This window comes from Myxine glutinosa, chromosome 7 (genome assembly GCF_964187855.1).
Source record: "Myxine glutinosa chromosome 7, kmMyxGlut1.1, whole genome shotgun sequence".
NCBI classification, from domain to species: Eukaryota; Metazoa; Chordata; class Myxini; order Myxiniformes; family Myxinidae; genus Myxine; species Myxine glutinosa.
The window spans coordinates 122,438,703-122,452,915 of NC_136267.1; the positions used below are offsets into that span (position 1 = coordinate 122,438,703).

General features: G+C 45.1%; 2 protein-coding genes across 2 annotated transcripts in view; both read left to right on the forward strand.

Moving 5' to 3' along the window:
- LOC137431483 (adenosine deaminase domain-containing protein 1-like) overlaps positions 1–14,213 on the forward strand; it is a 152,327-nt gene that overhangs the window by 120,347 nt on the left and 17,767 nt on the right. The window lies entirely within an intron of this gene.
- On the forward strand, positions 3,119–11,067 carry LOC144893002 (profilin-3-like). The gene is made up of 2 exons (XM_078782234.1): positions 3,119–3,430; positions 10,743–11,067. Exons 1-2 carry the CDS (start codon positions 3,248–3,250, stop codon positions 10,968–10,970), a joined length of 411 nt encoding a protein of 136 aa, XP_078638360.1. The 5' UTR covers positions 3,119–3,247; the 3' UTR covers positions 10,971–11,067.

The window sequence follows — 14,213 nt, forward strand, 5'->3', positions numbered from 1 at the left end:
TTGCTGCCATACTTTGTATTGTTACATGTATTAAATTAAGGACGTGGAGTTCGGGGTTTACCACGAGGGGACTTCTCAGGCTCCTCCCGACTACCTGACCTGAGGCTACCGGTCGAGATAACTCCACATTCCGGCAGGTTGCGAATCGACCACAAATGCCAATCGGACAACCAAATCTACGAGGGTCCTCCATCTGACACAGTTAACCTGGGGGTGATGTGGCCAACCTAACCGGGGATCGTGCTCTCGCTACGTACCAATCTTATCCTATTTAATCAGGTGCAGCCGAGCGAACTGCCCAGTACGTAGTGGCTAATATGTGGAGCTAATTGATTGGGGAAGAACTTCCTGGCTACTCTAGTGAGGACTATGCCAAACCAAATGTAGGAAAAGATATCGCAAGCAGATTGGAAAAGCATTTGTAAGGGGGGTTTATTATTTACAAGAGGGTGAGGAAAGTTCATTGGAATCTCCCACGATGAAGCTAACTCCAAAGGCCTCTCACTCACTCACCGCAGGCAGGTTGGTGGTTTTTCCGTCTTCTACTGACTCCTCTCTGGCCTTGCCCCCCCAGCTCTCTCTGGGCTCTGTCCAGCAAATATTCCTACAGGTCGCACAAGATCTGCCTGCAACCCTCTTATGGTCAAACTGCCAAAATCAAGACTCTCTGCTCACCTTCATGCCTCTTTTCTCCCACCTCTGGAACAAACTCCCTCACTCTCTTCAATCCCACTCCACCCTCCAGGTCTTTAAAACAGCTGTTCACCACCATCTCTTATCTTCCCCCATCCAAAACCTTGATCTTTTCTATCCCCGCTAATTTCACCCCAATTCCACTTTTTTGAAATACCAAGTTCTGTCCTGGAAGTCCTTGGTGTCCTTGTGTTTTATACCTCTCCCACCCCCCCTCCCCCCCCCGTTCCCACGCCTCCTCCCCCCAAGCCCTCTCCCTCCCACACATCTCCCTGCTCTTAAATGTTGTGTGCTCTCAAGTGTTTGTGTGCTTCCCTTTCTCTTGTCTTCCGCCCCCTCTTTTTATATATTTTGTTTGTCTGGTTGATTTGTTTGTGAAGTAAATGTCAGCTCTTTCACGAGCCTCGATTCAGTATACAAAAAAAAAAAAAATACAATCGGTCTATTCACTAGATACAGCAGGAAAAAAACATTTAATTACGTGGTGCAATTAATTGTAAGATAGGGAATTCGTGTGATGTGGCAATGTAAAAAGCAAAAAGAGATTGTGCAAATCTTACCCGTCTAATAATACCCCCCCCCCCCCCCCCGTCTAATAATGAAAGGTTTATACCATGTGTTGGCTCTTAAAAGAGCTAATTATATTCTTTATACTTAAAAAAAATGACCCCAACACAAAAGAAAATGAAGGAACGCAGGCCTCATCGTTTCGGGGAGCATGCTCCACCCATCAACAGGAGGTGGTTACTGGAACAAGTAGGAGCAGAGTTTATAAGAACTGCACACCCCACCCAATTGGCTGGTTATTGTGGGATGCTGATTATCATGGTCCATTGTCCTTGATGTGTTGATACCTACTGAGGAGAGGCTTCGGTCTGGCCACTCTGCCATAAAGCCCAGATCGGTGGATTGTTGCAGTGATGGTTGTCTTTTTGGACGTTTCTCCCATCTCCACACAGGATCTCTGGAGCTCACCTGGAATGACCATCGGGTTATTGGTCACCTCTCTTACCAAGGCCCTTCTCCCCCGATTGCTCAGTTTGGCCGGGCGGCCAGCTCTAGGAAGAGTCCTGGTTGTTCCAAACTTCTTCCATTTAAGAATTATGGAGGCCACTGTGCTCTTGGGAACCTTCAATGCAGCAGAGATTTTTTTTGTCGGCTTCCCCAGATCTGTGCCTCGACACAATCCTGTCTCTGAGCTCTGCAGGCAGTTCCTTCGACCTCATGGCTTGGTTTTTGCTCTGATAAGCATCGTCAGCTGTGAGACCTTATATAGACAGGTGTGTGCCTTTCCAAATCATGTCCAATCAATTGAATTTACCACAGGTGGACTCCAATCAAGGTGGAGAAACATCTCAAAGATGATCAAGAGAAATGGGAGGCACCTGAGCTAAATTTCAAGTGTCATCGCAAAGGGTATGAATACTTATGTCAATGTGATATTTCAGTTTTTTATTTTTAATAAATTTGCAAAACTTTCTAAAATCCTGTTTTCTCTGTCATTATGGGGTATTGAGTGTAGATTGATGAGGGGAAAAATGAATTTAAACGATTTCAGCATAAGGCTGCAACCTAACAAAATGTGAAAAAAGTGAAGGGGTCTGAATACTTTCTGAATGCACTGTATATAGATAAGAGTCTGCTTGTTAATGAGGAAAAGCCAGATATGTCTAATTCACATAATTGCACGCTTTCAGCCAATCAGCATCGCAGATCACCCTCAGGGCGTGTGGTTCAGGTTTCACTTTCAATATCGTCATTTGTCAATGTTTTGTTTTTCGTCGTAAAAATGACTGAGAATTCGTGAAATGCGGTGTATTATCATGTGGAGGACCGGGGAGATGACAAACTAAAGGAATTTCAGCAAAGAAAAGTTGGGTTCGAGTGGAATTTTGCCGAAACGTGGATGGAAATTGTTGATGAGGGCCAGCGAGAATTTGGAAGCAACAAAGTCGCAGCAGTTGGAAAAACTGTTCTGTTGGAAGAAGGACGTGGAGTTCGGGCTTATCAAGATAGGTCACTGAAATCATTAGTGGATTCAGCAACTCCGGAGGACTTGACAGACATAGTTCATCAATTTGACGCTTTCTGTGCTGTGATATATTCTGTCATAATCTGTGTTTACAGTTTTGAACTTCATTTGATTGTATCGCAACCTCCTCCATTATTGACCACTCAGTACTCTGCTTGAAAGAGGGGACTCATTCATCTCAAATTCATTCATTTTCCTTTATAGTTTATTACCTTAAAACACGAAGAGAGTATAAAGTATAAACGACCTTTGCATTTTGTCATAATTATTAGTTCTGACAATCGATCATCCCGAATCCAAACGAATGCAGCAGTTGCCATGGAGTTAAATGACGTTACAAAGCACGAAGTAACAAATGATGTCACAAAGCCCTAAATAACACTTGTGGGCTCGCGCTCCGGTCGTCTGCGCCGTTTGTACGATCTGTACATCTTCCGAACCCCCTACCTGGTTTCACATAATCCGTGTACATCGTATAAATCCCACCTTCGTCGCTGTGCTTCGTCCCCCGGAATTGGAAACATGGGCGACTGGAAAAAATTTGTCAAGAAGATTTTGACCAACAAAAAGATCCAAGACGTGGCGATCATCGGTCGGACGGATAACAAGGCCGTGTGGGCCAGTAAGCCCGGTGGTCCCCTGGCTGCGGTGTCACCCACTGAGGTTGGGATCATCGTGGGCAAGGACAGGAGTGCTTTCCTGCAGGTAAGGAAATTGGGAAGGAAGGAATGGAGGGGATAAAGGTGGAAACGGACTAAAATCATTTTCCAATCTTAGAAACCGAACTCCAAGTTATCTCTTTTTTTCTTCTTTTTTCCCCCCCTTATTTCATTTTCTGAGCTGTATCTCACATTTGGCTGGGATTTTCAAAATGAAAATTTGCATCAATATTGGGAATAAACACACGTGGGGTTGACCTTTTTTTTGACGAAACCCATTTGAGGTCATGACCTAATTGTCTTCTTTTTTTTTCTTTTTTTTTGTATACTGAATCGAGGCTCGTGAAAGAGCTAACATTGATTTCACAAACAAATCAACCAGACAAACAAAATATATAAAAAGAGGGAGCGGAAGACAAGATGGGGAGAGAAGGGGAAGCACACAACCACAACATTTGAGAGCAGGGAGAAGTGTAGGAGGGAGAGGGCTTGGGGGCAGGAGGCGTGGGAAGGGGAGGAAACTCTCTCCATGTTCACGATAATGACTAATTTTTGTCCGATCGGATTGAAATTGCCCAATCTAGATAGCCTAGCCCGAGAGCGAGGTGCAATTGCCCTTAATTTACATCACACCCCTCCGAGGGTAAGGTCAAATTTTGGGTGATCTTAAAAAAAAACGCGTTTTTTTTGGACCGCTCAAATTTTCTGATGCAGAATCTCAGACAGCTTGGCCTTCCAAGATGTTCTTGTATCATAATAACATACCTGCATTGACGTTCTGCACCTGATATTTGATTCGTGTCCTTCATCTACCTTTTTCGGATTGAGTGACGCACTTAACAAGAAACACCTTTTTGATCATAACTTGAACAATTTTCATGATGTTGAGTTTTTTGGATAGATTATAATAGATGGGGACATGTTTTCTTAATTTTCACTCTATCCCTAAATATTGAAGCTCCCGGTCACATGGCGATCCGAAAAAAAACGTCCATCATTGGATCGACTTCGAGGGCACAAGGGGAAGCTCACACTTGGCGAACACCTTGGGATTGCAGACATCTAATCTATTTTGCAATGACTAAGGTTCATGGAGGAGCTTGTACAGAAAAAATCTCATGCTGCACAAGAACATAGGAGACATCAATGTATGAATCACCAGGACGTTAGTAGATGATGTACAAACACATACCGTTCTGGTTTAATGGATTTGAACTTGAGTTTCCTGCATCACAAGATCATACAATGCGCGATATTACAACGTAAGTACATACACGCGATTTCACTTCCGGGTCACTCGCCGAGCAGGCTGAGCTGAGTCGGTCGTCCTGTGTATTTGATTGATTCCGTTGGATGCAGCGTGTGCTGTCGTGTTGTGCTTTGTGTGAATGACTATGATGGATCCCTGTTTCGTTTCCTGACTTCTGGCGGCGTGTCTGCCCGTGAGATTTGCAGTACTTTGAATTTTACTCGCCATCAAGTTGACAATTTCGAACTGTGAGTACCCGCCATGTTTTTTCGCTGCGCCTCACGCAGCCCCGGTGTGCGCCTCTCAACAAGACAGTTCTATTCCCCGTCTCACCCCACCGCTCATCCCACCGCTCGTCCCACCGCTCGCCCCATCGCTCGCCCCATCGCTCGCCCCATCGCTCGCAACATCGCTCGCCCCACCGCTCGCCCCACCCCATCGCTCGTCCCACCACTCGCCCCATCGCCCGTCCCATCGCTCGCCCCATCGCTCGCCCCACTGTGCATCCCACCACTCGCCCCACCCCACCGCTCGCCCCACCGCCCGCCCCACCGCTCACCCCATCGCCCGTCCCATCACTCGCCCCATCGCTCGCCCCAACGCTCGCCCCACCGCTCGTAACATCACTCGCCCCACCGCTCGCCCCACCTCTGCACGCACCGCTGCATGTACCGAGCTCGACTATCCGCTCTAACTCCTCTGTCCCGAGGCCTATTCGCTATACTCAGCAAAAACTTTTGACTTTAAACACCACTCGATTGACTCCTGGACTCGTCTCAGGCCTTAGAGAACTTGAAATCGGCGTTGGTCTCCCGAGAAAACGCACAAAGCGAGGCGGAAGGAGAAAGCAGAGAAAAATACCGATTGTGATTTCTCTTCGCGACCAGCGACGGCCCGGCCCACATTTTAATAATTCCTGCGAAAAAGTTTCCCCTGTCAACTTCAATAACCTCATCTATCCCTGTAGAACATACACAGCACCAAAACAACACCATTCTGACCTGTCTGAGTCTCTCGCCTTATTCAACGCTCAGTCTGTAAGTAGTCCTGAAAAGCGAACCGAAATTACCTCTTTTATTCAAGATAACGATATCGACGTGTTTTTCTGACCGAAACTTGGCTCCGACCCAGTGGCGACGAAGCGAGATGTGCTGATCTCACCCCACCTGGATACACCCTGCAGTCATTTCCTCGCTCCTCTAGGGGCGGGGGCATGGCTGTTATTTACGGAGACAACTTCTCTCCCTTTATCTCCTTCACCACGACTTTTCCGTTTGACCATTCATCCTACGAGCTAGCCCATGTCACCTTCACTCTGTCAGAAAACACACTTCATTTCTTCTGCCTCTACCGATCTCCACCTAACCGGAAAAACAAGCTTACTGAATCTATGTTCGTGACCCAGCTTCCTAATCTGCTCGACCACTGCAATACTCTTCCTGGTTTCGTCCTGATTCTTGGAGATTTCAACGTCCACGACGACCAACCACAACATCCTCTCACTTCAAAGATCATTGACCTCCTTTCTACTTTGTCTGTCTCGGTCTGTCTCCCAACCTACACACGTTAAAGGACACATCCTGGATTGGTTAGTGCACAGATGCGATGATCAGTTGGTACAGTCCACGTCAGTGACCTGTGCTATCGCCTCGGACCACTTCTGTGTCACCAGCCACCTGAGTATTGCTGTTCCTCGTCTTCAGCCCACCTTCATCACCACCCGCAACATCCATGCCATCGACCGTTCCGCCTTTAAAGAGGACCTTCACACCCGTCTCTCTGGCCGTTCCTTCGTCACTGCAGAAGACCTCGACTCTTGCCTCGGCACAGCGTTGGACTGTCATGCTCTAGCGACACGGCGCGCCGTTCCCAGACGCATGAGTACTCCGTGGTTCAGCGCAGTCAGCGACGAAGTCAGGGCTGACAAAAAGGAACGACGACGTGCCGAGAGACAGTGGCTGAAGACTGGCCTCACAGTCCATAAACAGTTGAAAAACATAGCTAAAAGACTCGTCATAAAAATCATTCTGAAAGCAAAAACGTCATATATTTCTGATCGGATTACTAGGAGCTCCTCCTGCAAGCAACTGTTCAGCATTACCAATCGCCTACTTGCCACCAAAAATAAATCCGTTCTTCCCAGTGTATTTCCTCAAAACGAACTACCCCAATGCTTCCTGCATTTCTTTCACAATAAAATTCAGTCAATAAGAAACAATCTTGACAAGCAGTCACTCCTTTCCCTGGATGATGCTGAACACTGCTTTCACGGACGACCTCTTAGTTCGTTTACTCCTGTTACTGAGGAAATTGTCAAATGTACAATCCTCAAGTCAAACACAAAAACATGTGATCTCGACCCCCTTCCCACCGATTTGTTTTGTTGAGTGTTTGGACACCCTCCTCCCATTTATTACTGCAGTTATCAATGATTCTCTGACCGGGTTCCTTTCCGCCTTTCTTTAAGCAAACTCTTGTTAAACACTTCTTTAAAAGCCCACCCTTGACCTTAACGACATGAAAAATTACCGTCCTATCTCCAACCTGTCTTTCCTGTCAAAGATCACAGAAAGAATTGTGCTATCACAGATGAATGACCATCTAGTTTCAAATAATCTTTTCAATTCTCGCCAGTTGGCATATAGACCAGGCCATAGCACCGAGACCGCTCTCCTTAAAATAACCAATGATCTTCTGACCTCTCTTGACTGTGGTAAGGCTTCCGTTCTTACTCTTTTGGACTTGTCTGCCGCCTTTGACACGATTGACCATAGTGTCTTAATTCGTCGTCTTGAAATCACATTTGGTATAACTGGTACTCCTCTTTCTTGGCTGATGTCCTATCTTACTGATAGAGTGCAAACAGTTGTGGCCAGAAATCAGCCCCTTCTCCGCTTTCCTTTGGCGTTCCCCAGGGCTCAGTCCTGGGACCTATCCTCTTTCTTTTGTACACTCAGCCTCTATTTGATCTTGTTGCCAGACATTCAGTTGATCACCACGCCTTTGCGGACGACAATCAGCTGTACAAAGGAAGCACGATTCAACAAATCGTGCCCACTGTTGAAGTGTTAGAAGGCTGTATTGCCGACGTGAAGGCGTGGATGACCCAAAACAAACTTCAGCTGAATGATGTTAAAACAGAGTCTATGATTGTAAGATCGCACAGATGTCCTCTACAATGTTCACTTCCTACCACTATTCATGTTGGTGAAACCGATGTGAACTTTGTTTCATCGGCCAAGAACCTTGGTGTGGTTTTCGACTGTAACATTACATTTTCCAAGCAAGTACTTGAAACTTGCAAATCGGCATACTTTCAGCTGCGAAAGATCACATCCATTCACCACTTTCTTACTCCTCAGGCTGCTCTAACTCTGGTCTGTGCCCTTGTCCTCTCAAGGCTAGACTATTGTAATTCTTTGTATGCTGGCTGCCCTCAGTTTCTCTTGGATAAGTTACAAAAGGTTCAAAACTCTGCCGCTCGTCTTGTCTGTAAGGCGAAGAAGTCTGACCATGTTACTCCGTTCCTTGAATCTTTACACTGGCTGCCTGTCTCTGCTCGTGTGCAATACAAAATTTGCACACTATGTTATAAATCATTGTGTGGAGCGGGACCTCACTATCTCTCCGATTTGCTCACTCTCTATGTACCTCGGCGATGGCTTCGTTCAAGCGACGACTCTATGACCTTAGAGCCGCCGCGCACCAGCACCGTCGTTTGGCGAGAAATGCTTTTCCTTTGCTGCACCTCTGCTCTGGAATGACTTGCCTTCCTCGGTTTGACATGTTGACTCTTTTCCTGCCTTTAAAAAAACCTCCCTCAAAACCTGTTTCACAAGTCTTCAAAGTCTGAGTCCTGTTTTCCCTTTGGTTTGAGGTGGGACGGAGATCGAGAGTATGTCTGTGTACATGTGCGGGGGAGGGAGGGGGAGAGTACACATCTGTGGGTTTTGAATGGGGAGGGAGAGGAATAGGACAAGAGTGAAGGTGTGTGTGTGTATGTTTGTGTATGTGTGTGCGGTGTGTGTGCGTACGCATGATAATGTAAAGTGCCACGAGGGTCGTTAACTCTGCTTGATGGGGCTATATAAGACTCCTTTATTATTATTATTATCATGAGCTGGAGGTTCAGGTGGAAACACAAACATGGATACCAAATCAACTATGTTTTGCTCCCTGGTAGTCGTTTTGAGATTTTTTTCATTTCCTTCTGAGAAGTATAGTTGTGGTCAACCGGTTCGCTCCACTTGCCTGGTTAGAATTGGGCGAGTCACCTCGATGCCACCAGACCATAATGGCCAACCGATTTGGAAGCTCCCTGCCGGATCACGTGTCTAAAAGCCAGGATGCCATGCAGATTGGAGCACCAAATCGGTCGAGTGCGAGGCTAATTGGCACCACCGGCTCGTATCCAATTAGGCCGAGCGAGTCTGAGACGTGTAACACTGTCCTTATATGCAGCTTTAACCGCCACAGCCAGTTAATAACTCAACAGGCTTTTCCTTAATCACCAATGAAGAACCATGACAACCAGAAAGCACTGCGAGGCCAAGTTTGTTTAATATCTCTGAGGCCAATCTCTGAGGGCCTTTCACTCACTCACCGCAGGCAGGTAGGTGGTCTTTCTGTCTTCTACCGACTCCTCTCCGGCCTTGCACCCCCAGCTCTCTCTGTGCTCTGTCCCCCAAATATTCCTACAGGTCGCACAAGATCTGCCAGCAACCCTCTGATGGTTAAACTGCCGAAATCTCGGCTCTCTGCTCACCTTCACTCTTTCATTCCTCTTTTCTCCCGCCTCTGGAACAAACTCCCTCACTCCCTTCAATCCCACTCCTCCCTCCAGGTCTTTAAAACAGCTGTTCACCACCATCTCTTATCTTCCCCCATCCAAAACCTTGATCTTTTCTACCCCCGCTAATTCACCCCAGATCCACCTTGTTTGAAATTCCAACTTCTTTCCTGGAAGTCCTGGCAGTGTCCATATGTTTTATACCTCTCCCACCGCCCCCTTCCCACGCCCCCCCCCAAAGCCCTCGCCCTCTCTCAGATCTCTCGATGTCTCCATGTCTCTCGGTCCCTGCTCTCAAATGTTGTGTTTGTGTCCTTCCCCCTCTCTCCCCATCTTGTCTACCGCTCCCTATGTTATATGTTTTATGTGTCGGTTTGTCTTTCTGTGTGATTAATGTTCGCTCTTTCACGAGCCTCGACCTTGTATACAAAAAAAAAAAAAATAAAAAAAAATAATAATAACCATGAACAGGGGGAGGAAACAAGGAAGAAATGACAAATGAAGGATGAGGCCAAACAACTACAACGGCACTCGTGAAGCGCAGAGTCTCCCCTCACGCATTAATTCTGAACAAAAATACCATTGCTGAACACTACTTTTATAACCCACTGCTATTATGGCTCACATACCCGTATCATCCATTCACCCTATTGTCACATAGTTTATTGACATGGGTTTATGAAAGTTATAAATTTAATTATTCTCACATCGGGTTATAGATCATATATGACGTTTCAGATTGAAGATTTCAATTCAACCAATTATGGCTGGAATACCACTTCACCGATGACATAATCGTCATCACCCTATATACCCCCATGGGGGAGATGATGACATATACCAACTTTTAATTTTTTTTGAGAGGTTTTAGAGAAACTAATGTCCAATTTTTTTCCCTTTAACCCAATATGGCTGCCATACCATGTGACCTATGACATCATAACCTTAATTCTTCAGTAACATTGGGTCATAGATCAGATATTTGAAGTTTCAGATGTTTGGATAAGGATTTCAATTCAAACAATTATGGCTGGAATACCACTTCAACAATGATGTCATCGTTATCACCTTATATACCCCATGGGGAGTTGATGGCATATGTCGTTTCATTTTTTTTCATTTAGTGTTTTTGGAGAAAATGATGTCCAATTTTTTCCCCTTTAATCCTCATTCTTCAATTCCTCATTCTTTCCTTATTTGAGTTCAATTCCTCCTTCTTTCCTTATTTGAGCCCAATTCCTCAGACCGGTTTTTCCTCATTTCTCACATACTTTAACATCAAATTTCTCTTGCTAATTCTCCACCTCTTTCCCTCTACAGAAAGGTCTTGTCGTGGCTGGAAAGAAATGCTCAGTGCTGAGGGACAACCTTCTCAACGAGAAACTCGCCACGATGGATTTGCTTGTCAAGGGTGCCGGCTGTAGCATGTGCTTCGGCTTAACCAAAAAGACCCTTGTAGTTGTTATGGGTAAAAAGGGTGTCCATGGTGGTGTGGTGAACAAGCAGACACGCAAGGCTGCCAAGGACGTCCAGGCGGCTGGCAGCTAGTGGAAAACCTTTGCCATATTGTGCTTCAGTTGTGCACAAACACTTACTGACACTATTATATTATATTCTGAAATAAAATACATGCAATAACATCGTTTGGAACTGTGGCGGCCTTGTTTGTGACCTTACTGCTTTGAACTCCCAATGTTAAGCATGACGAAACTTTCCAGAATCAGAATCAGAAACTTTCTTGAATCCGATTTATGACCACAATGCACATAAATGGGGGGTTTAAACCGTCATGAGGTGGTCATTTGGCCTGTTATTGCCGTATTGCACTCCCAAAGTGATGATTTTCAACAACGATCTTCCTGATATTTTACTAAAGTCGAAGTGATCCCCTTAAACCTTTACACCCTTTGATTTACCCTTCTAAGACCCTTAGACCTATTAAACCCTTATACAATCGTTTAAATACTACATACCTCTTTATGACCCGAAAAACCTTTTAGACACTTGATATCAAAGGGAGGCACAAAGCGCCCTCCCTTTATATAAGGGATCGTTTGTCTGTATGAAGCTTTACCATGGGGACTGAAAATGCGTATCTCGGCTTCTACTGGACAAAATCGGCTGCACGTTTCAGAAGTAAATGCTTTATACACTACCAGTCAAAAGTTTTAGAGCACCTCAATCTTTCCAGTTTTTATTGAAATTTGAGCAATTCAAGTCCAGTGAATAACCTGAAATGGTACAAAGGTAAGCAGTAAACTGCTCGAGGTTTTAAAAAAAGTTTAGGTTAGCAAAAACGGGAAAATAATGTAAATTGCACAGTTATATTGTAAAAAAAGGCCTTCTTCAGGGAACAAGTAATGGGTTAACAACTTCCAGAACAAGTAATGTTCTGCAGCAATGTAAGTAAATTAAGCCTTGAAAGTTGATGCAAACAATTCCTGCAGGTGTCCCAACCTCTGCTGATTACTTGATTACAAACCCCCTGTCTGTATAAAAGCAGTATTGGAACAGACTGTTATTACACCCTCTGATGCATTATTTGGACAATATTGCACTGCAGGAAGTAGTATATTGGAAACTGGAGGAAACTCTGACTGGAAGAGGTCTGGCAGACCCAAAGCCACAAGAGAATCAGAAGACCAGTTTCTGAGAGTCAACAGCTTGCGTGGTAGGCGGCTCACAGGACAACAGCTTCAAGCACAGCTCAACACTGGTCGAAGTAAGCAAGTCTCAGTTTCAACTGTGAAGAGAAGACTTCGAGCTGCAGGTTTGACAGGTCGAGGGGCAGTAAGAAAGCCATTGCTAAGATGGCAAAATAAGAAGAAAAGGCTTGCCTGGGCCATGAAGCACTGCCAGTGGACGACTGAAGACTGGAAGAAGGTCTTATGGACCGATGAATCAAAATTTGAAATCTTTGGTTCATCACGCAGGGTTTTTGTACGCCGTCGAGTAGGCGAAAGGATGGTTCCTCAGTGTGTGACACCAACTGTCAAACATGGAGGAGGAAGCGTGATGGTTTGGGGCTCTTTTCCTGGATCCAGAGTCGGCGACTTGCACAAAGTGACTGGCACCCTGAACCAAAAGGGTACCACAGAATTTTGCAGCGCCATGCAATACCCTCTGGTATACGCCTAGTTGGTCAGGGGTTCATCGTCCAGCAAGATAATGACCCTAAACACACCTCCAGGCTATGTCAAAACTACCTTCGAGGAAAACAACAAGACGGGATGCTTCAAATCATGCACAGTCTCCAGACTTAAACCCCATCAAGCTGGTTTGGGATGAATTGGACAGAAGGGTGAAAGCAAAGCAACCTACAAGTGCAACACATTTGTGGGAACTTCTGCAACAGTGTTGGGAAGAACTTCCCGAACAATATTTGATTTCCATTGTGGAAAGAATGCCACGTGTGTTCGGCGGTTATATCTGCAAAAGGCGGCTACTTTGCTGAGTCAAAAAATGAAATAAAATTTTGTTAAACAAAATGATTCCGTTTTTTTTTTTTTAATCTCCAATTGTTTATTTGTTCTATGCTTAATTTCAGAGTACATTGAGACATTAAACTGCGTAAATTTCAATAAAAACCGGAAAAATTGAGGTGTTCTAAAACTTTGGACCGGTAGTGTACATTGAGGTAATAATGCTCCAAATTTCAGCAACGTCCGTTTATGCATTCTTGAACAGAAAACCCTCAAAATCACGTTGGTGTCTGTCCGTCCATCCGCCCAAATTGTGTTGGCACTCATATCTCAAGGACTATACATTGAAACTAGCTGAAACTTCGAATATACACTGCATTCAGAAAGTATTCAGACCCCTTCACTTTTTTCACATTTTGTACTGTTGCAACCTTATGCTGAAATCGTTTAAATTCATTTTTTCCCTCATCAATCTACACTCAATACCCCATAATGACAAAGAGAAAACAGGATTTTAGAAAGTTTTCCAAATTTATTAAAAATAAAAAACTGAAATATCACGTTGACATAAGTATTCATACCCTTTGCTATGACACTTGAAATTTAGCTCAGGTGCCTCCCATTTCTCTTGATCATCTTTGAGATGTTTCTACACCTTGATTGGAGTCCACCTGTGGTAAATTCAATTGATTGGACATGATTTAGAAAGGCACACACCTGTCTATAAAAGGTCTCACAGCTGACAATGCATATCAGAGCAAAAACCACGCCATGAGGTCGAAGGAACTGCCTGCAGAGCTCAGAGACAGGATTGTGTCGAGGCACAGATCTGGGGAAGCCTACAAAAAAATTCCTGCTGCATTGAACGTTCCCAAGAGCACAGCGGCCTCCATAATTCTTAAATGGAAGAAGTTTGGAACAACCAGGACTCTTCCTAGAGCTGGCCGCCCGGCCAAACTGAGCAATCGGGGGAGAAGGGCCTTGGTAAGAGAGGTGACCAGGAACCCGATGGTCACTCTGGCTGAGCTCCAGAGATCCTGTGTGGAGATGGGAGAAACTTCCAGAAGGACAACCATCACTGCAACACCCCACCGATCTGGGCTTTATGGTAGAGTGGCCAGACGGAAGCCTCTCCTCAGTGAAAGACACATGAAAGCCCGCTTGGAGTTTGCAAAAAAGCACCTAAAGGACTCTCAGACTGTGAGAAACAAGCTTCTGTGGTTTTGAGAACCCACACAGGTAACATCATTAAAGGTTAAAGGTTGCACCCCATAGTTAGGCCACATGCAACACGTAGGTCACCTTAGAACGTTAGTTATTTCTTAGTATATGTGAGATAAGGCCATTTCCAATAGTTGCATCTGCGTTG